Below are 25,911 nucleotides of genomic sequence, written 5' to 3' on the forward strand. Positions count from 1 at the left end.
TTTCTTTCTTTCTTTCTCTTTTCTCTTCTTCTTCTTCTTCTTCTTCTTCTTCTTCTTCTTCTTCTTCTTCTTCTTCTTCTTCTTCTTCTTCTTCTTTTTTTTTCTTATTTCATTTCTGTATTTGGTACAGGGCCTCATTACTCAGCTTGGACTGGTAGAGATCTTCCTGTTTTCAGCCTCCCCAGCGCTGGAATTGCAGGCATCTGCCTCCATGCCTGGACTCAGTCTCCAGTTTACCTGCCCTCCTCCCCCATGGGGTGGGACCTGCATGGCATGTGGGACCCGGGCTTGAACCCTGGTCCCTGCCCTTTTCAAAGCAGGCGCTTAGTCTGCTGAGCTATCTCGCCGGCCCAAAAGGAGTTTATTTCTCTTTCAAATCTTTGTAGATTTGCTGAGTGCCTGCTCCTGTAATATTCACTCCAGGACTTAGAAGAAGCAGTCGTATGTGGTATAAGTGGTTGGTGGTAGAAGAAAAAGAAATGGCAGAATACACAATGGCTTTGAAGCATCTCTTCAGACTCTCATTGATTTCTTATGTCACTTTTCCTCAGATTTAATGGGCCAAAGCCTGAAGTCAATGCGCAGAGAGCTATGTGATCAAGCGAAAAATAGTTGATGTTAAATTTTTTTAATGTATGGCAGTAAAAGGCACATTGCCATGAGCCTCCCTCAGAGCCCTTCCCCTCGCTGGGAACACGCTTGTCCCATCTCCCTGCTACATTCTGAAGCATCCCTGAAGTCCTCGTTTGTGAGTGCCTTAAGTTGCACTGTCATGGCTGCCTCAATGTCCTGAACCCAATCAAAGCATTTCTCTTTCATAATCATTTTGATCTTGGGGAAGAACTAGAAGTCACAGGGTGCCATATCTGCTGAATAAGCTGGATGAGGACACACAGTCAAATTTTCAGGAGACTAAGGAGACGAGTACTTGGCAGTATCATTCACCATTTTTTTTTTTTTTTTTGTTTTTAATTTTAGGCAAGGGTCTACGGGGTGTTCAGGGTCTCACTACTAGGTCGGACTCATAGTGATTCTCCCATTTGCATAGCAGGCCTGGGGGATTCACCACATTTTTGATCACACCTTAGAAAGACACTCAGGAAAAAGGACTTCCAGAACTGCTTCAGAAAGTGGCAAGAGGGGCCAGGGAGATGGCTCAGTAGAATAAGCACTTCCCTGGCAAGTGCAAGGGCATGAGTTCACTCCCCAGTTCTGCCAAAAAAAAAAAAAAAAAAAGAAAGAAAGAAGAAAGAAGAAAGAAGAAAGAAAGAAAGAAAGAAAGAGAAAGAAAGAAAGAAAGAAAGAAAGAAAGAAAGAAAGAAAGAAAGAAAGAAAGAAAGAAAGAAAGAAAGAAAGGGGCAAGAATGATGGGGCAAATGTGTTCTAGGTCAGTGGACTATTTGGACAGGGTTTAATGACAGTGTGTCTCACTGTCATTCATTTTTCATTTAAATATTCACTGTATTTTTTTTCATCACTGTTTCTGTACTCCTTTTTCAGGGAAAGGAAACAAATAATTGGAAGTAATACAGCCTAGTATAGTCCATACTCTGGATCATAAGTATTTGGTTTTCTCTGTATATTTCACTGAACAAAATACTCCAGTCTGGGTACTTGGAAGAAATGTGTTTAGCCCTCAGTGTTGGAGGCTGCACGTCCAAGATCAGGCCGCCTTACCTGCTCGGCCTCTGGTGAGGCACCAGTTCTCAAAGGGCTCCTCAGCTTTGCCACAGAGAGGGGAAAGATTCCAACACGTAAACTCTGGGTGCCAACTGCATCAAAACCACGGCACCCTGCCTTAGTCACCAAGTGTTCTTATCCTTACCAAGGGAGAGGCTCCTGAGGAGATGGGGTCAGACTCACGACCTCGTGGTAGACATTAAATCTACATGTGGTGCCTCTCCACCCAGAGACATAGGAGCTACAAGGACACACTAGCCACACTCTCAATCACATACACATACATGTACACACACATATACACATGCATGCACACATACACACAAACAACATGTGGTAGGCAAAGATCAAGCAAAATTCATCTAAAACATTCCCATCTAGAAAGCAAAAACTGGGAGACACTTAACAGTCAGAACTTCAGAGCGATTCTGAATCCCATGGACAGACTTTTGTGTGAAGAATTTACACTTCTGGAATTTACACTTAATTTTTATTGGTCTCCATAACTCCTGGCCTCACCTAGTAGGAAATTGATCTTTTTTTCTCCCTCTTCTCCTTGTATTCATCTGATAAAGGCATTGGGAAATAGGCCCTTCTTTTAACCTGTGTAGCTTGGCCTCGTATTTGCTTGTACCTGCAGGCTGGAAAGCCCAAAAATAATTTTAGTTTGCTGTTGCTGATTTTCTTCTTGGTGGTTGCTTGTTTTGTTTATAGTACTGGGGATTGAATCCAGGGCCCTCACACTGAGCTACATCCCCAGACTATTCTGTTCTGTTCTGTCCTGTCCTGTCCAGTCCTGTCCTACCCTATTTCAAGAAAGGTTCTCACTAAATTGCTCTGTATGCCAGGCTGCCCTACAATCTGTGGTCATCCTGCCTCAGCTTCCCATAGTCCTAGGATTATAGATATGAGCCATCACTCAGGCTCATTCTAACTTTTAAATACTATAGTTGTAGCATCTTTTCAACCAGAGATGTTGGCCCCTGTTCAGCACAGCTCTGCCAAGAATTTACCTATTTTTCTATCTGACTCTAGTCAGTTCATGACAAATACCACAACCATGATTATTTTGAGTCCTAAATCTCTCTGAATATAAGGATGGCTTAACATGTGCAGAGGTTTGGACGAGGAACATTTTGTTTTAAAAAGCAAGTATTGTCATTTAAAGAATTCATTGGTTTTCTCTTCCTAGCTAGAATATGAGAAATATTTGGCTTCTCTCAACCCCACAAGACCGGGAATCCCTGGGCTGTCTTTGTTCCCGGCTTGCCAGCCAACCAGTTCTTTCCTGAGCTCATCTCTTTCTTTTAATACCCTCGCAGATATGCCAAGATGCATCTAGTTACAGAGGCCAATGATTACAACTGGAGCATGCTGTTTCCCAGACTTGTTACTCAAGCCCAAACCCAGTTGAGGTATCTGTCCTCCAAATTATCAGAGGCAGCAGTTTTACCCCAAGCTCGCCAGTCCCCGCCTCAGTAACATCTGGTTGTTACTTCCCACTGCCTGGCCCAGGAACTAAGCATCAGATTCTATAGTCGTTGCGATGCTGTCCTCTTACTTTTCTGTTCTGATTGCTGTCTTGTCTACTTAGACCAAGGACCAAGTTATGCCATGGCAGCAAACAGATCCCAGACCTCTATAGCCAATAACAGTAAAGGGCACTGCTTGCTCATTGTTTTCTTTAGGGGACAGCTGTGTGTCTACTCCACTTATCCCCTCTCTGAGGCTCAATTTGCTGCATGTTATTCTCCCAGCAGAGGGAAAAGAACAAATAATAAAAGTACACATAACTCTTAAAGCTTCTAATTAGATATGATTTCTGCGATTTCCACTCACGTATCACTAGCTGAGTATGTGACATATCCAGACTTGATATAAATGGAGCGGGAAAGCATAATCCTATCACTGAGAGAGAAACTGAATAGAATGAGAATTCCACACCTCCCCTTCAGCTGCTATTCTTTAGAAACTCAGCCTTGCACTCTGGTTTTATCTGATAAGGGTATTATTGGAACAAGACACATACTTCCATATTGTATCAGTCCATTTCTCGTTGTTGTAACAAACTACCTGAGGCTGAATATCTTGTAAAGGAAAGAAAGTCACTGAGCTCATGACTCTGGAAGTGAAAGAGCTTGAAGCTAGCTTCTACCATACTCTGGTAAAGATGTCCTGGCTGAGGTCACAGCAGTAGTCTAAGGGCTTTCAGGGGAGCTGACCCAGGGAAACAGGAGAGCAAGGGTTGGACTCAGTCTACTGTACAAACACCCATTCACAAACACCAAGAAGAGTCCCACAATGCCTGCCCTAGTCCCTTTCAAGCGGATGGTCCCCAGTGACCCAAACACAGTCCTCAAGACCACACCTCCTAAAGGGTCTGCTGCTGCCTAACATGCCCAAGCTAAGCACCAAGTCTGAACTCCTGGTGGACCAAGCCCTCAAACCTCATAGCACCTCCACACTTCAGACGAGACAGAAAGTACTGGTTTCTTGGAAGATGGTAACATTTTGAGAAACATATGCATTGTCTGCAGTGTGACACAACTCTGGAGTCCACAAGATGTGGAGAGTTGACAGCAGATGGCTGGACGAGTAGAAAAACCAAACGAGCAGGTGGCATTTTTGCTCCTAGAGTCTAAATTGAGGGGGCTATGTTCCACTCACTGTATTCCCAATACGTCCCTGAAAGTTCGAAAATATGCTCTGAGCTAAATAGGATGAGAAACTGCTCATCTGATATCCTGCAAGCTGAGATAAGTTTCGTGAGGGGTGCTCTGGAGCTGGCTGGTGAGGCCTGAACTGAGCTTTCACACATCTGTGCCTGTGGTCACCTCACTGTTCTTTCTCTCCACAGTTCGACATGCAGAGGATAACCTTGGAAGAGCTGAAGCACATTCTCTACCATGCCTTCCGGGATCACTTAACAATGAAGGACATTGAGAACATCATCATCAACGAGGAGGAAAGCCTGAACGAAACCTCGGGAAACTGCCAAACAGAGTTCGAAGGAGGTAGGTGCCCCCGTGTCCTGGGTAGAGACAGGCCTGGGCCAGCCCTGATAAGGTGAATGATGTGTATACAGTCTCCTCCGAGAAGTAGTCGTGCACTAAAGCAAAAGCAAAAAAAAAAACAAAACAAAAAAAAAAAAAAAAAAAAAACAAAAAAAAACCAGGACTGAGTTGAAGGTCTCTTCTGTTAAGATTCAGTGGATTTCTTTTCCTGTTTTTGTTTTCTCCCATACTCTACATTTTTGCCGATTGCCCACTGACCCCGAACTTCCTCTAATGACTCTGGGGTCTGAGATTGGTCGTGACCTTTGCCTGCACTCAGGGGAGGTGGGAGCTGGCTGCATGGGGTGGTGCAAGGAGTCTCTCGGGGCTGTCAGCAAACCTGGACTGAGTCCACTGGCTAATTGTGTGACCTTAGCCCAGGGCAGGCCTGCTCCATGTCTCCTCATCTATAAGCATCAGGAGAATTTCACCGATGCCACTGACTCCTTAGACGTGGATAACCTCTGTCCTCTCTCAATGCCCAGACCAAAAAAGGCCCAGGGATGAAGCCCTTTCATGAACTTAACCAAGTCATTACAGGAGAGAAATAAGTTTCTAATGAGGTCAAAAGAGATCCAGGAAAGGCCACTTTTCTTGGGCATAGGAAAGAAAACTCAGGGGAAAGAAGCTTACCTTATCTTCTAGGAAGCTCAAAAACCTCATCTTTCTCCCCAACTCTAAAAGTTAGAATCAACTGTGATGGACAGGAGAAAATTTGTTTTTATAGTTACATTAAAACATCACAGCAGGCTATGGGTAATTCATTATCCTGGTTCAATGCTGAAACTTCTGGCAGGGGTGCAACTATTTTGTCTTTTCTTTTTCATAAACAATTAAACAAGTCAGTAGCACAGTGGGTACACAGTTCCACAGAGAGCAGATGGCATTCGGTCACCTGGTCCTCAGCTGCTGCATGAGACCCAGCCGAGCACCCTGGCGGGGAGGCAGCTGAGAACTGGGCTCATCCAGGGTGGCTGCTGCTCCCTGAGACCTGGGCTCCCATGGGACCCACCTGGGCTGGACAGTTATTGCATCAGCACCACAATGAAAGCCCACCAAAAGAAAAAACAAGAGCTGCTTTCCATGCCTGGATTACAGACCAAGCAGACTGAGAAACAGGGAGTGGTGGTCAATGGAGTGAAGTGAAAGAATGGTGCCCTTCCAAAGGCATTCGAGTCTAGTCTCTTCAGAAAGCCATGACATCCAAGGAAACCCACTTGTGTTCCAGAAGCTGCCTGCTCTCTCTGCTGGGTGACCTGGGCTGCAGCACCCATGGCTGTGTTTGGAATCAGGGCCACACATCCTGCAAGGGCAGGGTCAGATTGGCACAAGCAGCACCATTTGTGTAGGATGTTCAGGAGGTGGGGGGGTGAAGAGGGTGGAGCTTAGATGAGACCTTGGGACAGCACCAGGCCTATCCTCCCAGTCCTGACAGAACACCGCTCCTGTGTCCAGAGTGTTTAGGGCTCTGTCTAGCTGCTCACAGTCTAAAACGTACCTGAGATGGCAAGAGGCAGTTCCCTGGGCATCTTGGCTTCCACAAGAGCCTTTGCTTGGGGATCAGTGTTTCCTTCAGAGAAAGGCCGCATGCCTCTGCAATCTGGGAAAGTTCATGCTATGCAGGAACGTAATCTAAATTCCAAGCAGTGCCATAAACTCATGTATTAAGAATATACACACCTGACAAAGGAACTTCCTAACAGAAGTCTTACTAGGTCTGCTGTACTGGTTCATACATATGACAGTGGCAACAGCTGCCATTTGGGGAGTAAGTAGAAAGTACTAGAAGTCATTTTATTGTTCAGGAAAAGAAGCATTATTTTATAATTAGCTCATTATTTTGCATGCTCATTTTTGCAAGTTTTTATGTCAGAGAAGTATGTTATTTAATCTCCATTAATTTAAATTTATTTCATTTTTATCAGTATATATTTGGCTTTCTCTCTCTCTCTCTCTCTCTCTCTCTCTATATATATATATATATATATATATATATATATATCCCTTTCCCTACTCCAGCATTACTTTGTTCTTTACATTATTGGTACCTGGGCTTCTCATATAAAAGAAACCATGCAGTATTTAACTGTCTTTGTCTGACTTATGTCATTAATGTCATGTCTCAAGGTCAGTGGACTTTCCTATAAGTCATGAATTCCCCCTTCTTTATAATGTCAGTGCGAACCTACGCACAAGCTCTTGGGCTCAGGCTTGGGTTTAAGAATTTCCAGTTCCTAGATATGACTGATGTGACAGGTGCCACAGCCCCCTCTATGGTCAAGAAAGGACCTTCGAGTGATGTTCTGGGCAGCGCTGTCCAGGAAGAGATGATGACACAGTCCTGTCCCTTGCACGGGGCTGTCCTCTCCCTGGGGACAGAAGGAATCCTTGAGACCTTTCACTTGACTTCACAGCTACCTTGCAGCGACCTTCTGGGGACTGGAAACTGCCACATCCCCATCCCAACCATATTCAGATGCGCCTACTTCTTGCCTGCTCGATTCCCTCCCCTCAGCCTGGAATCCTTGGGGGGCCTCCCCTCCCCGGGCATCAGCTCCCTCCAGTTGCCCAGGCCATCCGCCCCTCCTTCTGTCCTCCCTCCCAGGCCTCATCCAGCACTCCCCCTGCCCTCTGCCAAGGCACACCTCCTCTGCCTTCTTTACCCCAAATCTTAGCAAATCCAGCATCCAACCCCGAGGGGACAGGCCCTCGCCCTTACAGTTCTCAAGTACGGAACCCTTTCCGCTTCAAATCAAATCCTCACAAACCCAGACTACAGATAGAGAAGAAGGCCAACAAGACTGTCCCCAGCCCCAGGGAGCACCCCCAAGCCTCCTGAGCTTGCAGCCATGCAGTTCCCCATGGCAGGGACAGAACCTCACCTGCACTCTGTGCTTTCTGGGGTTCAGAAACCCTGTCCTCTTTGGCAGGACTGAGAGGAAGGAATTGATAAGGAACCAGAGCCTCCGGGACTCTTCTCCATCAGACTCTGAGCCAGGAAAGAGGAGGCGGGCAGAGGAGTTGACAGTCTGTGGCAGTCAGAATTTAAAGAGGCTCTCAGTTACTCTTCTCTTGTTGCTGGGACAAATACCCGATACTCAAAATGAAGGAAGGAAAGGTGTATTTAGCTCCCAGTTACTGGGGGTTTCAGTCCATATTCAGCTGGCTCCAAGCAGGGCAGTACATGGCAGAGAGCAACCTTTCATGGTGGCAGCAAAGAGCAAGAGAGCAAAGGGTGGAGTAGCAGCAACCATGGCAACAGAGAGGAAGTCTGTCTCTCTGTCTGTCTTGTGTCACATTCAGCCTATCCTCCTCATGTTCACTGTAGCACTCACACCCATAATCCCAGCAGTATTCAGACCCATAATCCCAGCGGATCACCTTTAATCCCAGTGGATCATGAATTAATCTCAAACTTTAGAAGTCCCCACCCCATGACTGCATGAACCTTTGAGGGGGACACCTAGGGACAAACCATAACAGGCTCATGTCAGAGGGCTCTGAGCTCCACAGAAGTGGAGCTCGGGTGGAGATCTGGGTGGGTGGGAAAGGTCTGAGAACACCTCCAGGGACAGTGCCTGTGACATGGAGTCAGGGACAAATTAACTGCCAGCTGTGGTGGCATATGCCTGCCATTCAGCACCTTGGGAGGCAGAAGCAGGAGGACTGAAAGTTCAAGTACTACTTAAGCAAATCAGGAAGATTTTGTTGCCATAAAGTTGTTTTTAAAAAAAAAAATATTTTTTTTAAATTAGCTTAGTTTACAGATGCTGGGTTCAACCCCAGTATTGAAGGGATGGGTGAGGTGAGAGGAGAGGGTGAAGGGAAGGGACAGGGGGCTGCCTTGAGCTGCCTTGATTGTATTTTAACTCCATGATCACATTTCTCATTTTTCTAAATCTTGGGTCTGATACTTTGCTCAAAAACATTCAGTTTCTGCTCATGGAGTTGGGAAGCATCCAGTGTTTCTTCTATAGGAGAGGAAGGATAAAGAAAGAGGAGCAGAACAGACCAGGAGTCCATGGCATGTGGTACTATATTTTTTATTTTTAAAGAGAATAAGAAATAGTCAAAGTAAACATTAGAAATGATGCAGAATTTCACGTTTCACTAAAGAAAATAATAGTTCAACCATGGTTGTTAGATTGCATCATATTGTCTTCAAATGAGTTGTTTAGATTACCAGATAAAGCATACAAAATTGGTAAGAACAAAAAATTTTTTAGAAAGTTGTAAGAAATTGAAAAGAAGAAAATCATCTAGGCATTCACTGCTCCTCCCAATAGGCCAGCAGAAATCTGCAGCACAGTTGTCCAAGGTATCCTGTGTACATATAAATGTAGCTTTTTGCCTTGCTTCTGTCTTTTTGGGGTCATTTTCCTCATCCCAGTTGTTCTTTCCCTTTGCACAGATTCTTTCCCTTTCACAGTACTTAGTGTACCTTCCAGACTGTATGTACTCTTTCAGGATATTACGCTAGCGAGACTGTACAGCATTTGTACATGCAGGTATGGTTTATTTCACTTACAAGTATGGGCTCAAGTTGCATCAACTGACCTATGAAAGACTTGAGTTTATCTTTGCTTATAGCTGAACGATACTCCGTTGTATAAAAGTGTCACATCTTTGATGGGCACTTGGGTTGTTTCCAAGATTTAGCTAAGACAAAGTGCACTGCTAGAAACACGGGCACACATATATTGCTGTGGTATGATTTGTTTTAGTTCTTTTGGAAAAATACCCAGGAGGAGGATAGCTGGATTGAATGGGACCTCTAATCCTAGCTTTTTTGAGAAGTCTGCACACTGATTTCCACAGTGGTTGTACCAGTCTACACTCCCATCGACAGTGGAAAAGGGTTCCTTTTTCCCCACAGGCTGTGGTACTTCTGTTAGGAAACATTTTTGATTAGGGGGCCTATCTTTTAGGTTTTGTTCTGGCTTGAATTTGTTGTCCTTGCTTTTTGTTTGTAGGTAAATACACACACACACACACACACACACACACACACACACACTCCCTTACCTTTGTGTGGCTTTTTCATCTCTCCCAAGGAAAGGACAGGAGGAAATGGGGTGAAACTCCTAGCCAGGGGGAAGGCACTCGCTCAGGGTCCACAGTCCCGTCCATGTGGAACCTATTTTTCTGGAGCCCTAAACATTGTCCCTTCTAGAAATCCATATGAAAGTAGCAAAGAGAACCATAGAACCTAAACCAGGGTTTAGTCCAGCCCCCATTCCCACCCAGAGCCAGGTAGCAAATCCTTCAGAATGAATCAGAAACTGGAACTGTGCTGGGTATGGGTTCACTCCACAGAGCCCAGCGACTCTGGTCCCACCTCTGAGTTAGAAAGCTGTATTTTGCCGGTACAGTGAGAATATATGCCTAAAAGGCCCTCCTCAGCCATACAGAAGGACATATTTGGGGCATTTGAAGGAAAATGGATGCACCTTGGGACCATAATGCTAAGTGAAATGAATCAGACATGGACAATTAACTACCATGTGGTTTCCTGTATATGAAACACAGAAGTATAAATAATTTAGAAAGCAAAGTAAAAGACAATAGAAAACAGACAGATAGGCTTGGCAGACACGGGCAGGGGCTCTGGGGATGGGAAGAGGCGAAAGGGAAGAAGGGAAATGAAAGGACCACAGTGCACACTGTCTATGCACCAGTTCCCCACCATGGATGCGGTCATTGTGCATCGCAAACATATACTACTGAAATTATTTTTATAAAAGTTTGACTCTAGGAACTTCCAGCCCCTCAGAATTTTCTGAAAACTTTTAAGATGAATTATACTTCATGCACTTCAACGTTCACTGCAGATCTTTACATCCTAATATTTGGAAAAATAACGCAGCGTCCACCAGAATGCTTTGGGTGCTAGCTCATGATTCTAGCTGCGATACCCACTCACCACCCATGTTCAGTAAGAGAGTGTTAACACCTTTTTCAGTCACCAGATATTTTGTTCTTGGGGAACAAAAGTTCAATGACGCTGGCAGGCAAATTTGTATTTTATTATTAGGTTCCAGTTGCTGGTATATACGGACTTCGGTGGCCATGTGGTTGTCATCTCTCCATCTGCTCCCGGATCCCTATTAAGTGTTCTGATGACAGAATGTACTATACATTATGTTTGGGAGTGCTTGCTTCAAGTGCCGCTTCTGCTTTTCCTTGCAGTACTGGAGGAAAAGCCTAGAAAATCCTGTGCAGCATGCCTAGAACTGACCCTTTTTTCCTTTTTTCTTTTCCACTGCCTCTCCCCTTCCCCTGCACCCTCCCCATAATACTAGACATGGAATCTACCTTCCCAGTCCTTTTCTAGTTTTGACATAGGGTCCCTCTAAATTGTTAGATGCCCAGGCTAGGCTCAAATTTATAATCCTCCTGCCTCAGCCTCCCAAACAACTAGGATTACAGCCATGCAACACCACACCCAGCTAAGCCCTGTTTTGAAGGATAAATCCTGCTTGCTGCCTTGGTGCTTGCAGAAGAGGAAATTAGGGCCAGGGAGATAGCTCAGTGGATAAGCGCCTTCCTGGCAAGTACAGGGTCCTGAATTAGGTCCCCAGTAAGGCAAAGAAAACAAAAAAGAAGAGGAAACTAAGGTTCAACAGGATGTAGTCTGCCAAAAGTCAGCCCGCAGTTTAAGATCTGGACCCAGGTCTATGTGCCAAGCCCTGCTCTGGCCTCTTCATTTGTCACCACAGGTGACCAGCTTGGGCTGAGGCATTTCAAAATCTCCATACCAAGTGACATTTCATCATCCTCACTCGTTTTCACTGGCTGTTGCCAATGAAGTTGTCTTCTATATGGAAGTGAAGGAGAAGTACAGAGAGACCGTGAGGCCTCCCAAGACGCAACCCTGCAGTGCTGGCCCTAAATGGAATGCCAGCTGTCGGATCTCACTACCCGTTCTGGCAACATGCTCAGGAGCAGGAAGCAAAGCAAAACCATCACCCCGGGAATAAATAGTTCCTGCGACAGCCACAGCGGAGCTTTTCCACACCATTCAGTGGCTGTATATGATGAGCAAAAGAAACACATGTCCAGGCAGGAGCCTGGGCCGGGACCAGGGAAGTCTCTTGTGGTGTGTGGGACTGGTGGCCCTTGGAAAGTTACTTCCCTTCTCTGAGCCCTGGTTTTCTTATGTAGCCAGTGCAGAGGTTGGGTGACAATGGCTACATCCAGGTGCTGAAGCTTCTGAGCTCAGGGAAGGTCACTAAGAATTTTGAGGCCACATCTAAGGCCCCTGTTTCTATCATCTCTGCTCAAATCACTGCATTTCTATGAGGCCATTGAGTACACAACTGGACAGTGAGATCTGTCCGGTCATCTGGCTACCCACCATGGGCCTCGCCTGCCCATCCAAATGAGAAGGGCACCATATGTCACCTGTACCATCTGCTCCCAGTTTGCCCGTGTGGTGACTTTCCTGAAATAAACCCATCCTCTTGGGTAAATGTGGGAGGTGAAGGAGCAGCGAGGGCTGGTGGCCGGTGGGGAGGCTGGAGACCATTTTCAAGGAGATTTAGGATGTCAGCCAAAAAAGAGTCGTTCTTTCTATGGACATCCTTCACGCGAACCAGGAGAGCGGTGTGAGGAGTGATGAGATTCTAACCCCCCAGGTAGAGGCATGGAGCTCTTGCTGGTCCACGTGCAGAGCAGAGCTGAGTAAGGACTGGCCTGGCTTAATGTCCCACTTCATCCTTTGCCCACTTGCATAAGGCCCTGCCCTAAAGAAAGCCTCACTGCTTCATCTCTGAAATGATGTGAGCTGCCTCATAGGGCTATTATGAGGCTCAAATGAAGGGCACATGCAGAATTGTCCCACAGAGCTTCATGGCCAGTCAGCACTTTGAACAAAGGAAAAACAAAGCCAGCTAGTCCCAAGCCCCAGCCACCATCTTCTTATTTTTGACTTGGAAACATTGTCCCAGAGTACCAACTGGGGGAGCTGTGCTTGCCAGGCAGGTGCTGTGCCACTGAGCTTTATCCCAGCCCAAGAAGCTCTTAAAACACACCAACTTCAGTCTATCCCTTTTCAGGTCATAACTTTCATCTCTACCTTCAGGTCTTCCTTGTATACTTCTGATTCCACTAAAGTACAGAAAATTCTACTTCACAGGCTCTGAATTCCATGGTATGCTATGTAAATAGCCAAATCAGGCCAGCCAAATAACTCAGCAGATTAAAGCACCTGCACACAGGCACAGGGGCTGGGGGTTCAATCCCTGGGCCTGCTATGCCAGCCCAACCCCTGCGGCATGCTGAGAGGGCAATTGAGACTGGGTGTGGTGGTGTGCACCTGTAATCCCAGCTCTTGGGAGGCTATAACCAGGTGGATCACTATGAGTCTAATCTAGTAGTGAGACCCTGAACACCCTGTAGGCCCTTCCCTAAAATACAAAAAACAAAAAACCCCATAAATAGCCAAATTCATATACCATGTTAGACCTTGCAGAAACACAGGACAGCAGTAGACAAACCTGGTAGCTCTGGCTCATTGTGAAAATCACCTGAGGTGACATTAGTACTCTCTTTTTTAACATTCCTGTGCCCTGAAACTCTTGCCAAAAATATCACTTCAATGGATCTGCAGTGGAACATCAAATCAGAATTGTTAGGGTTCTGCTTTCCTCCCTCCCTGTGGAGCAAGTGCTCCCCAAGACCTACAGCCCAGTGTCTACATATCTAGGATGAAGCCAGAGTGCTTACAACCCAAGGCATTCAGGGTCACCCAGCTGGGCAGTGCCCAAGTCTGCAGGGTGCCGTCTCTGGGAGCAAACGCAAGAGCCGCTGCCTGTCATTTCCCGAGTGGAGCAGTGTGAATTGCTGTTAAAATAAGAAGGGGAAAGACAGTCTGTCGCTAGAGCTCCGCACCCAGGGCCTGCCAAGGCAGCCACAGGACCTAACAAGCTTTCCGGAGTTTTTAGGAAAACAGAAGGCCCTACTTCACTGTCCTCCTGCGTCAGCCTCCCTTGTCACATTCTCCTCGAATCCTTTCTGGGACCCATCTGTCAAGTCCTATACTAGAAAGAGGCCTTGAGTCAACTCACAACCCAGTGGGAAGATGGCATACCAGGTCTGATCAGGAACTACAGTTGATGTTTACATTTTAAAAAAGAATACATATATATCTCAGTAAAAAGTCACACTGCTATTAATTCCCCTCTAACTACTGTCACACATCAAATACATGCATCCCATCATTGTTGTCTCTTTCTCAAGCAGTTCTGAAAATCCTCTTGTAGGTCTTCAGCTGCACCTTTGTGGCTGCCTCAAGGTCCTGAATCTTTTAAACATTCATGATCATGATGACTTTGAGGCAGAGCCAGCGGTCACACACTGTCAGATCCGGTGAATAAATAAGGACCCTCACGTTGGTGAGCCTGGGCGCCCCTGGATGGCGTGCGCTCGGCAGCGGCAGAGTCACTGTGGTTTTGACCACAACTCCTAAAGACACTCAGGAAAGAGGACTTGCAAAACTGCTTTTGAGGACAGTGGATCGGTGTGCTCAGAGTGCGGGGAAGAGTCTGAGAGGGCCTCGCCACAATGTGTCTTTTAGTGTAATATTATTTTTAAGTTTAACATTTATTATTTTTAAGTTAACCTTTGCTACATTGTTTGATCACACCTCACTGACAAAATCACCAGCAGCATTAAGTTCAGTGAGATTCAGAAAGGACTCAGCTCTTTCAGAGGCCAGGCATAGTTTTCATAGGACCCAATCGTTTGACTCATGGGATTGTACCCCAAAAATTCAAACCATGTATCCATACAAAATGTTACATATGAACGTTCATAGCAGTATCATAGAAGCCGAAACACAGAAACGACCCAAATGTCTAGGAGCTGATGGGTGGATAAATAAACAGTGGTCCATCCGCACTCCATGGCGTATCAGCACAAAGAAATAAAATGCGAATACACACTGCAGTGTGAATTCAGTGATGTGAAAGGAGCCGGACACAAAACCTCACTTTGTGGTGCCATTCCTGTGGCAGCTCACGAAAGGTAAGTCTGTATCAAAACATGGAAGAGAGGACAGGGTACAGTGGCAGGTAGCTGTTTCCACAGCAAGGCTGAGATAGGAGGACCTAAAGTCCAAACCCAAACCAAGCAACTTGTAGATTTAGTGGGCTCAAAATATAAAAGGGCTGAGGGGGTGGATCCCTGGCAAGGGAGGGAGAGAGAGAGAGAGAGAGGTGATTACTACACAAACTTACAAATGTGCTACACGCCCCTAAATTATGCAGTGTAAAAGGATAAAAGGGATGGTGTGCGTCTACATCTCAACAAAGAAATAAGTAAATATTAACCTTTTTTTTCTTAAAATAAACCAAGGGGCATGTGTAAACATCATATTGCCTCCCTAGAATAAGAATCTGAAAGAATAAAGAGGGTCTGAAAGGTACAGTGGAGGCCATGAAGGGGAAGGAAGCTGTTCAAAGGAAGGAACAACTGGAATGAGGAAAAGATGAAAGAAAGCTAGAAAGAAGGGAAAAGAGGTATATATGTACACACACAGGATAGCTTGGGTAATTGCACTGCTGATTTCTGCTGGCCTATTGAAAGGAACAGTTAATGCTCACATGCTTGTCTCTCCCCTTTTTGAGTTTTTATAAGTTTTTGACCGATTTTATGGGCTGAAAAACTAATTTGAAATCAACAATATAAAATACAGAAACCATTGTTTAATTCCTATCATTTTGTTTCATGAAATTCTGTATCATTTCTATGTTTTTTACTATTTTTATATTCTTTTAAAAAATAAAAAAGTTAATATGAAGAGTCATACCATTAGAAAAATAAAAAGGAGCTGGGGGCGTAGCTCAGGGATAGGCGTGTGCTTAGCGTGCACAAGTCCCTAGATTTAGTCCTCAGCAACAAAATACATAAAATCAGAGTGCATGTCTTTTGGGAATAGGAGGTGGGAAGAAACGTCGTGGGGAACTAAAGCCTCGTTGGACCCTGAAGGGAAGAGACTATCAGGGGCACAGTCCCCAGAAAGGGTGGGCAGAGTGACCCCAGACAAGGCTGCATGCACTGGGCTCCTGTACAGAGAGTGCTGGCAAGGGCCTGCTGGTCAGCAGCAGCGGTGGCCCTGGGAGGGACAGAGGAGTGAGGTGACCTGGGGGAGCAGTGGCCCCTCTGCTCCTGGCACTCAGGAGCTGGAGCAGCCCCCGACAGGCGGGCTGCGCGGTGGTGAAGCGTGCGAAGCCCCACTAGGGCGAGGTCAGTTCCCTGCGGCAGTTCCAGACGACTTGAACGGGGAAAGAAAGCACCAGAGCGAGGGCTCAGACTTCTGCAGCAGTTCAACCCCGGGCTAAGGGTTGCAACTTACAGGAGCAAAACAGTCAGCCTTCTCCTCCTGCCCTTGGGAGACGCAGGGGACAGCGTGAGGTTTCTCTAGCATTTTACAGTGCCCATGGTTTTCCCTCCATCTGCTCATTCTGATTGATCTTGGAAATCACTCTTTCCAAGAAAACCAGTTGTCGTTAATTAGTCCCTTCGACAGAGGCCCAGAAGCGGACTAGAGTCCAGTGGGGTCCCTTTCACAGCTACCACAGGCTGGCTAGGAGCTAGAGGCTTCCCCATTTCCAGGACCTGGGTCCGGGTTCTCTAGGCCCTGCTTGCCTATCTGTCCCCTCCCTCGCTACTAGCTACTTGGAAGGATTTTTAGATCAAAGGCACCGCCATCCTCCTGGGGGATAATCTCATTTGCTTGTAACCTTGTTTCCAGGGTGTCCTTCACAAAGAATAGCTTCAGAAACTTTTTTCCTTAGCCCAGTCACACATTTTTCTTTTCTCAGTGCTTGCCGTCAGGCCTCGGGACGACTGGTGCTGAACCACTTTCAGAAGCGTTTCTATGCAGGCGAGCTGCCCAGAACCATCAGCCGGTCCTCAGGAAGTGTTAGGAGCTGCCGCTTCCACATCCGCATCTCATTTGCTGCCACATCCTTTCCTTCCTCAATAGCATCTCCTTTTTCCCTCCTTCCCAGGTGTTGGCATCTATTAATGTCTGCTGGCTCTTCCAAGAGGCCAGTCTCTGCACCACAGAAATGTTCTTCCTCTCGCTAAGAACTTAAGACTCACACCTAATCAGCAAGCTCAGAACTGAACCACAAAGTACTTTAAATCACCCAAGGGACACGCAAGTCAGGTGGACCAGGAAGAATTAAAGATAGAAGACCCGTGGAGGGGGTGTGGCTATAGAGGGGGGAGGGGGAGGGGAGAGGTGACCCTCTGCAAAGTGTGGCTTGCTAGGGAACCTTCCTGCCTGTGATATTCTTTTTTTTTGGGGGGGGGTGCGGCTCAGCCCACTGTGAAGGCAGGGCTGGCACAGCATGTGGTGCTGGGGATTCAGCCCTGCTTCTCTGCTCCTGCCTAAGCTTGACTAAGCAGACGCTTTAGACCGCTGAGCTATCTCACTGGCCCAATGGTGAGATTCTTAGGGATTCTCTAACAAGGCCTTGGGGCCTCTTCTCTAAGGGAAAGCTGTGTCTGCTGTTGGAAACAGGGCCAGCTTCCTACTTCTTCTGGTTATTTCTTTTTAATCTTTTATTTATTCGGTACAGGGTCTCACTAGGAAGCTCAGACTCCAGTGATCCCCCTGTCTCAGCCTCCCCAGCGCTGGTATAGGCATGCACCACCACACCCAGTTTTCTTCCGGTTGTTTCTAAAGTGATGGTTTAGAGGAGCCACTAAATGTCCAGGAGGAGAGGGACCTGAGATGGAGCATTTTACATTCTCCGAGCCACTTAGACCTACTTTGTCCTTTTACTAGACGGCCTTAATGGCTACATTTAAAGAACCATCTTGGGGGGTGGGAAGGCAGACTGCCATTAGCTCAGTTGTTTAAGAGCCTGCTTAAGAAAAACAGTCAGGCTCAGGATTCTGTGGTTCCATCCCCAGATCCTCAGCCCTTACCAGACCTGCCCTTAAGGAATCCTGAGCCAGCCAAAAAAAAAGTCCTTCTGAACTTTTGGGGCTGGGGTGATAACTCAGTACAGTAAGCGTTTGCCTGGCAAGCACAAGGGCCTGAGTTCAACCCCCAGTTACACACACACACACACACACACACACACACTCACACATACACACGCAGAACCATCTTCCTCTTCATCCTGACACCACCCCACATATAAGCTATGTGATAAAGGAACAATACAATCAGTGTTTGAAATTTTTAAAGTTTATTATAACAAAAGACACATTGCCGTTGATCTCCTTCCAAGGATCCCCCTCACTCTGAGCACATTTCCCCACCATTCTTGCCACTTTCAGAAGCAGTTGTAAAGTGCTCTTTCCTGAGTGTCTTTGTACAGCAAGTGCTAACCCCAGAGTGAGCTCTGTTCCAGGAGAACTGTTTGTGAGTCTGATTCATTCCTATGAATGAATGAAGAAACAAAGCGAGTCTTACGCAGCACACCTGTGGAAGTTCACAACTTGAGTGTTCATAGGTGGGGACCTGCTGTACTGTCCTGGCTGCCCCAGTGTCTTCAGTCGATTCAGAACATGTGCTGTTCATGGTCATTTTGACTTTGGAGAGAGACGGGAGCTGCAGAGAGTGCTGGATCCAGCGAGGGAGGTGGATGAGGACACAGCACAGTCATTTTCTAAGCCAGATGCTTTATTGGATGGCACTGGGCACTAGTATTCACCACACTGTGATCATGCCTTGTAAAGACCCTCACCGCATAAGACTTCCAGAACTGCTTTGGAAAGTGGCATGAACACTGGCATAAGTAAGTTTGAAGGGTGGAGGGGTTCAGAGATTCATGGCAATGCATCTTTCACTGTAATTGATTATTTTAAACATTTATGGTATGTTTCATCACATTTCACATACACACACACACACACACACACACACACACAAACACACACTTCTCTCTTGCCCCCCAGCAACTTAAACTCCATCCAGGCTTACCCAACCAAAAGCTCTGGAGATTGCCTGATTCCAAGGAAGACTTATTAAAACATAAATTCAGAGCCTTGGCCCAGAGACCATCTTCAGTGATTCTTCAGTGGGGCTGAGAAATCCATTTGTGCCAAACGCCAGCCGGCGCTGGTGCTGCAGGTCCAGCAAGGAGCTTGGGTGCACACGGCTTCCGAACCACCAGCCTGCAGGGCACAAATACATAACTGAGGCCCTAATCAGTGACTGTAAACCTGATGTGGCATGTATGCTGGAGATTCGCCAGGGGAAGCAGAAAGGGAACAGAAATTCTGCCCTAGGAGTCCAGCTTCTGAGAGGCGAGGCCTGGAAAAAAAGCCCTTCATCACCATCTCTGTTCTGTGATATTTCCCTTCTCCCATTTCTGGCCCTGACCACTAAAACACTGGTAGGTGGCTTTTGATGGAGACCTGCGAATGTTTTCCCACAAGCCTTACAAAAATGATGGTGATACTGAGATTCCACCTTAGCCAGGAAGAATGGCCGTCATCAAGAAATCAAGCAGGTTAAATGTTTTTCATCATATTCTGTAGGGACTTAAAGTTCAACATGTCAAAACTTGAGGAAAAATACCTGTTCCATGTTAAGCCTAAGATGTTTGATATTCAGACAGATAGTGAGGTTAAGCTTAACAGCCTAGGTTGTATGGTAGTAACAATAAGCTTCTCTTCTGGGGGGTTAACAACCTAAGTTTACAGACCAAAAATTAGAAAAAAAGGAGGGCTGCAAGGAAAGCCAACATTTTGGCCCTAGCCTTCTAAGGTCAATTAAGACTCAGGACATATGAGAACGTGTACTATAACGTCATGTAACTCAGAAGTGTCCCAAATTTTCTGATCAAGGAGATTATGGGGCCAAAGAGGAAAGTGATCGATGATGTAGAGTGTGCCTAAGGAGAGTCACATGGAGAGAAAACATTCTCTCAGGCTTTCACAGGGAGCAAATTGGCCAAGCAATGGCCGTGACTCATCCACATGACTGACACTGACAAAGGATCTACAATCTGAGGTACAGGATCTCAGGATAAATCCTGAGGGGATTTCACTGACCTTATCAGACCCAAAAGCTACAACTCTTGATGCATAGGTCTTGCTTTATCTTGGTCTTAACCATCCAGCAGAAAAGTATAAAAACGAAGTATAAAAAGTAAAGCCATGCTGTTATGTTGAGCTGTGGGGGACTCAGGTCAATGATTTCTGACATTGCCAGTGAAGTGGAAGACCCAATTCTATTATGGACTACTGGATTCTTTTAGAATATTTTGCTAAGTTAACAGATGTATAATATTCAAATGATGAACTAAACAAAAAAGGGGATATATAAATGAATGCCTATTTTGTATCTGTGTATTCAAAATGGTTACGATAGACACATAGTTACATTCTCTTAATGAATAGAGGGGTTTGTTGTAATAGTTTGTAAACAGGATATCATGTCTGCATCTTGTACAGCAAATAACCACTAGGAAGACTGTATGCAATGTGTTAATTATTGAAGCTATCCTGCCAATTTGATTTGAAACTGTCTCATTGCTATTTGTCTCTCAATAAAATTATAGGGGGAAAAAAAAGAAAAAAGAAATCAAGCAGGGCTGGCCAAATAGCTCAGCAGATTAAAGTGCCTGTAAGCAGGTGCAGGGACTGGGGGTTCAATCCCCAGGCCTGCCATGCCGGTCCCACCCCCAGGGCACACTGAGAGGGCAACTGAGACTGGGTGTGGTGGCACATTCCTGTAATCCCAGCTATTGGGAGGCTATAAACAGGCGGATTGCTATGTGTTCGATCTAGTAGTGAGACTCTGTGCACCCTGTAGACCCTTCCCTAAAATTAAAAAAAAAAGAAAAAAAAAAGAAAGAAATCAAACAGTAGCAAATCCTGGTGAGGCTGGGGGTGGGGGCGGAACCCTTCTACACTGTTGGTGGGAGTGTACACTAATCCAACCACTGTGGAAGTCAGAATGGAGCTGCCACAAAAGCCTGAAACTAGAAATTCCATGTGACCCAGCTGCTGCCCTTCCAAGTGTCTTCCCCAAAGAGTTAAAGAGGTAGTATGACAGTGATCCATGCCTGCCCATGTTTCTAGCAGCACAACACGTAATAGTTAAATCTTGGAAGTAGCTTGTGTCCATTAATGGAAGAATAAGTGAAGAAAGTGTTGTATTTGTGGTGGAGTGCTACTTTTCCAGAAAGAAAGATAAATTAGATTTTAAAGAAAAGTGGATGCACCTTGAGACCATAATGTTAAATGAAATGAATCAGACACACAAGCCTTAGTATTACATGGTTTCTTACATAAGAAAGACTCAGCGTAAAAATAAAGAGCAAAATAAAAGATAACAGGAAGAAAAAAAAAAAAGATAACAGGAAGTAAAGGGATAAACCTTATTCAAACCAGACATGAATGAAGAGATGAAGGGACAGGTTCAACAAAAAAGAACTAGGAAGTGTTAGGTACATATCAACTCCGCCGAAAAAAGGAAACATTACATACTGCATACATGGACTAATAAACTAAAATAAAATTCAAACAAACTTTAAAAACAATAGTGCTGGAACTAGTGCTATAGAAAGACAAAGAGAAGGACATCTCAGGAAAGGCCAGGATCAGAAGATGAGGCCCGCCGCACCTGAAGCAGTGCCCTTGCCTAAGAGGATGAGGCTGCCTCTCTTAACTCGGGTCCTCTCTGCAGCCCATGTAGTCCCGCTGTCTCACTTCAGCAGGATCCCTGCTTAGATTCTATCTTTCTCCTAAGTTCCTGGTGCTGGATCAGCTGCTGGCCTAGGGATCCAGCTCTAGAGGTGCCTTGTGTGCATCTAAAATGTCAGGCAGGGCCGGGGAAATAGCTCAGTGGAATAAGCACTTGCCTGGCAAGCTCAAGGACCTGAGTTCAATCCCCAGTTCCGCAAAAAAATAAAATAAAATAAAATAAAATGTCAGGCGTCATCCAGGAGTGGTGGTGCTCGCCTGTAACCTCACCACTCTGGGAGGCTGAGGCGGAGGATCACAAGTTCAAGTTTAGCCTGGAGTAGTACTCTGCCATAAAGGATAAATGAAGTTTTTGTGGGAAAAATGAATGAACTTTGAGCTTGATATAAGCAGTCCCTTAGCACTTAGTGAACTCCTGTCTCAAAATAAGGGGCTAAGGATGTAGCTCAAGGTGAAGCCATGTCTCACGGTGTTTTTCTCTCTCTTCTCTCCTCTGACTGCATCCTGCGTGTGTCATTGTCCTCTGTCTCACCCCGCCCTCAGTGCATTCCCAGAAGCAGAACAGACAGACCTGTGTCCGAAAGAGCCTCATATGCGCCTTCGCCATGGCCTTCATCATAAGCGTGATGCTGATCGCAGCCAATCAGATCCTGCGGAGTGGCATGGAGTAGCCCCCGCCTCCGGCCGGCTGCGCTGTTTGCAGCTCACCGCGCATGTGCATGGCCTTCGGGCGACTGTCCCTCCTCGCAGCAGCTCTGGACCTAGGGACAGATGCAGACCTGGTACAGCTCAGCAAAGAACCCAAAGCTGCAGTGCAGCCGGGATTGCGCAACTCAACTTCATCTCCTTGGCAGGGACACCAAAGGGCTGTCTTCAACGCTTTAATGGTTTTGTTTCCTAATGCAATAAATAGCCGGGAGTTCTGAATTTTCGCTTCATCTGCCAGTAGTAACTTTGAAGAAGAACTTCATTTTCATCTCAGAATTCCAGTGGCCATCCAGGGGTAACGGTGGTCTTCTCCGAGAGCGTGCGAAAGAGAGGCGTGAACAACATTCACCTCCATCCACGCGCCATTCTTCAACCCAGGGGTCCACAGAGACTCCGCACTGAACTGGACCCTCAGGTCCTACAGGACGTACAGGCTGGCTTCTGGGTTGCGACAGAAGAGGGGACTGTCCACCTCACCCTGGCTTCCTTCCTCCACCCAGAGGAGGACCCCTCCCTCCCAGGCATGAGGGGAAAGCCATTAAGCGGGGTGCAGACCCTGGCTGTCTGCAGCTGCACCCCATCGCTTCCGTTCTTACTGCCTTTTCTACAGGATTCTTGTAGGTAGAGTTGGGGCGCTCTCGGTCGGTTCCTGTGGCACTTGGCTTTCTTTTCCTCGAGCCCATCCCGCACCAGCATTTTGGGAATCTGCGAAGAGCCTCCCTCTCAGCTTTGCCCCCTGTGCTGCCATTTGAGAGAAAAGAACCACGGGCGTCTTCTAGCAGAGATACATGGACAGAGAGACCTGGCTTCTCCATACGTGACATTTTCTCCTCTAACCACTCCCTCTGGATCAAAGCTTGTCCTTCCTCCTACACCCATCATCCCTGCTTCTTCAGGGCAGAGGGTGAGGCAGACTGGAAGCAAGGAGAGGGCTGAGATGGAGGTGAGGAGGTGTTGACAGCCCACACCCCAGGCATCCAGAAGCCTGGAGCCTGGCAATCCATGCTCTACGAGCTCTATAAATTAAGGTACACGTGCATCTCACCCTTCCCTCGCCCTGTAGACTGCTTTGTGAGTTAGTCTTCCCCAGCTCAATAGAGAACCGCACTCCAAAGCAGAAAAATGGAAAGATCAAACTACTGTTTTACATCGCCTCTGGCATTCAGATTCTGCAACTGACTCATAAGAAAAAGATGTTAATGAGCTTAGCCAATGTGACAGGCCGTTTACCTGCAGGACACTTCTGCTGGGGAAGGGAACTGAATCCAGTAGTCCATTGTTTTCAAACCCCACCGAGTCTCTCATTTCCTGGTACCATTCCAGCCCCTTCTATTAATTCCAGCTTACATAGTCAGGTTAGCCAGTACTCTCTAGCCGTGCTAGTCCCCTTTGTACTTTTCTGAGCTCAGGTCTTTATTTCTGTAATGGAATGATCTCACTCCCCTTTCTTTCAATTGTACCCTAAAGCTACAGGCTTCTTTAACCTTCCTCTCCTTTCTGTCAGTGTTGAGGATAGGGTCTTTCCTCGCAGTGCAGTGGGTCCGTTTGATGGTGCAGTGTGTGACACCTACCCTGTCCTCAGCCCCGCTTCCCTCCTTGCTTCTCCATTCCTGCTTTTTTAGGTGTGGAGCACTGCAGTCTCCACTTAGGGTCTTCATTCAATTCGTCTCTCCAAGCCATCCCCACAGCGCAGTGTGGGGACAGCCGTAGAAACTTTCCCAGAGTGGGAAACTGCAAATATTTAAGATGAGCACAAGTTAAACTAGGGTTTGAGCCATAGTATAGAAATGGAGCTTATCTAAGTTCCCAAGAGTCCAGGGGGTGGACAGTTCCTCTGCAAAGCACCTGAAGTCTAGTATATCCAGGCCAGGCCAAGGAAGGCAGCAGCCCTGCCCCACCACTGTTCCCACTGCAGGCCTCCCTTTCCTGTTTCTCCTTGGCGGAGTCTCCATAGTTCCCCTAGAATCAGAATCTTAGCCTAGATGCTGAGTACTCACCCATTAAATGACTTCCTCTTTAGTTTCTCTTCAGGGCATTTTGTCACCCCTGCTGCATGTAGGGGAGGACACAGCAAATCCTGAAGGGAAATGTGTCCCTACCTATTGCTGACCCTTGACCCTCTAAGCCAAGGTGGGAGAGCCCCAGTAGACTGTAGATGCCCAGAGACAAGTCTTAAAGGACCCCTTCTCCCTGAGAGGGACTGAGACTGCCTATTAAGGCAGAAAATCAACCTTTCAAAGGCCCCTTTTTTGCAATCCCTCTGCCTCCCACTGGAGATGTTGACCCCAAAGGGTGTGAGTAGATTTCTTCAGCAGTGAGATGAGCCGCGGCGCAAGGGTGGGGATTAGGAGGAATTCTAGAAGGGCACCAGCAGCCTGTTCTGTATCAACATGAGCTTCCTTTTCCTTAAAAGGATCCCTTTTCTCTCTCCCAGTGACCTGAAAAATCAGGCTGGGAGCAGATCCAGGAGAACACATCCTGGTGGATGTTTCTAGGGAGACAGAGCGTAGTGGAAGCCATGGCCTTTTCTCTGGTGTCCTAGAAGTTACCCTCCTTCCACGGTAACCTCGCATGAGGCACCCAAGGGCTGAAAGGGACTGTGGAGACAGCCTAAGCTAAAGACATTCCAGACTCTGGGGCTAGCTTGTAGCTGCAACGACTCATACCCTAGCTGCCATGCTTGCTTCTGAGATGTAGCTGTCTTAGATGTAGCCAGAGTCAGGCAGCCCCATTCCCTGTTCACACAAATGTCACTCTGGATCTCTCCACAAGTCAGCATGTTTGTCACGGTGACTAGGGGGCTCGGAGATCAAAGCTCCAGGAGGTGCTGGTCCCGCATGACCAAGGCAAGGCACAAGGCTGCAGCTGGAGGTGACCTCTGTGGGAAATGGGAGAAAGACAGACACCTAACCTTCCCTGTCCTGCCAGTGACCAGACTTTGGGTCATTCGGTAGGGCTGGCAGCCACCAGGTGGCTGATGAACTGGCACAGCAAGCTGAGCTCGTTCTTGTTGCAAGAGCAGGTGTTCCCCTCCCCCTTCCCGCAGACCACACCAAGGATGATCAGGAAGATGTTTTATTTGGGAGAAAAGGAAAAACAGATCCTGCTTCTCTTAAACCCTAAAAAAAAATTCTGTCTCCTACCAGTCCAGATGCAGACAGAGCCCCCCATTTAAGACCAAGCATTAAAAGTATTAGCGCTGGCTTCCAGAATGTGCGTGGGTCCCACGTGACCCATCTGTAAGAAGAAGGAGGAAAAAATATGTCACCATGGCAACCATTGCATTCCACCCTGAGTTTGCCAAGGCACACAAAAATAGGGAACGTTTTCCTAAAGAACACTCGGGTTCTGGCTCATTGCAGCCTGACTTCCTGCATCCCTCTCCTGCCGGGAGAGGAAATCATCCTCTGAGATTCTGGGTGACTTCTCCACCCTTTCCTTTTGTGCTGGAACCTGTCCTTCCATTTCCCAGGAGAAAAAGCTACCGGTAAGCCTGGTAGCAGTGGTCTTCCTACCCCAGCCCTCCACCCCACCTTCTGGAGCAAAAATCCCCAAATCTAAGCAAAAAGGTCGAAAATAAAATCATCTGTAAGGTAAAAAGTATTTTAAGCTTCCAATCTTTAAAAGCATCTGCTTGTCCATTGAGAAGCTAGAAGCGTGACCTGACGTGAACTGAGGTTTCCCTGTGGTCTTAGGGAAGCACAGTAGTTGCAGAAGTTTCTTTTCAGGTGTTTTAGTAGCCCAGAGTAAGATGCGCACTTCGATTCTTCTGTCTCTATCCGTGCTTCTGCCT

At 46.6% G+C, this 25,911-nt stretch overlaps 1 protein-coding gene across 1 annotated transcript in view; it reads left to right on the forward strand.

Annotated features, from left to right (window-relative positions):
- The window catches only part of Caln1 (calneuron 1), a 625,800-nt gene extending 603,719 nt beyond the window's left edge, over positions 1-22,081 (forward strand). The window contains exons 5-6 of the mRNA XM_004630406.1: positions 4,538-4,694; positions 21,954-22,081. Of these exons, the coding sequence (XP_004630463.1) occupies positions 4,538-4,694; positions 21,954-22,081 (285 nt within the window). The remainder of the gene's footprint in view (positions 1-4,537; positions 4,695-21,953) is intronic.
- Positions 22,082-25,911: the final 3,830 nt, after the last annotated feature.

The sequence above is a fragment of the Octodon degus genome, unplaced genomic scaffold (genome assembly GCF_000260255.1).
Source record: "Octodon degus isolate 3935 unplaced genomic scaffold, OctDeg1.0 scaffold00035, whole genome shotgun sequence".
In the NCBI taxonomy this organism is placed as follows: Eukaryota; Metazoa; Chordata; class Mammalia; order Rodentia; family Octodontidae; genus Octodon; species Octodon degus.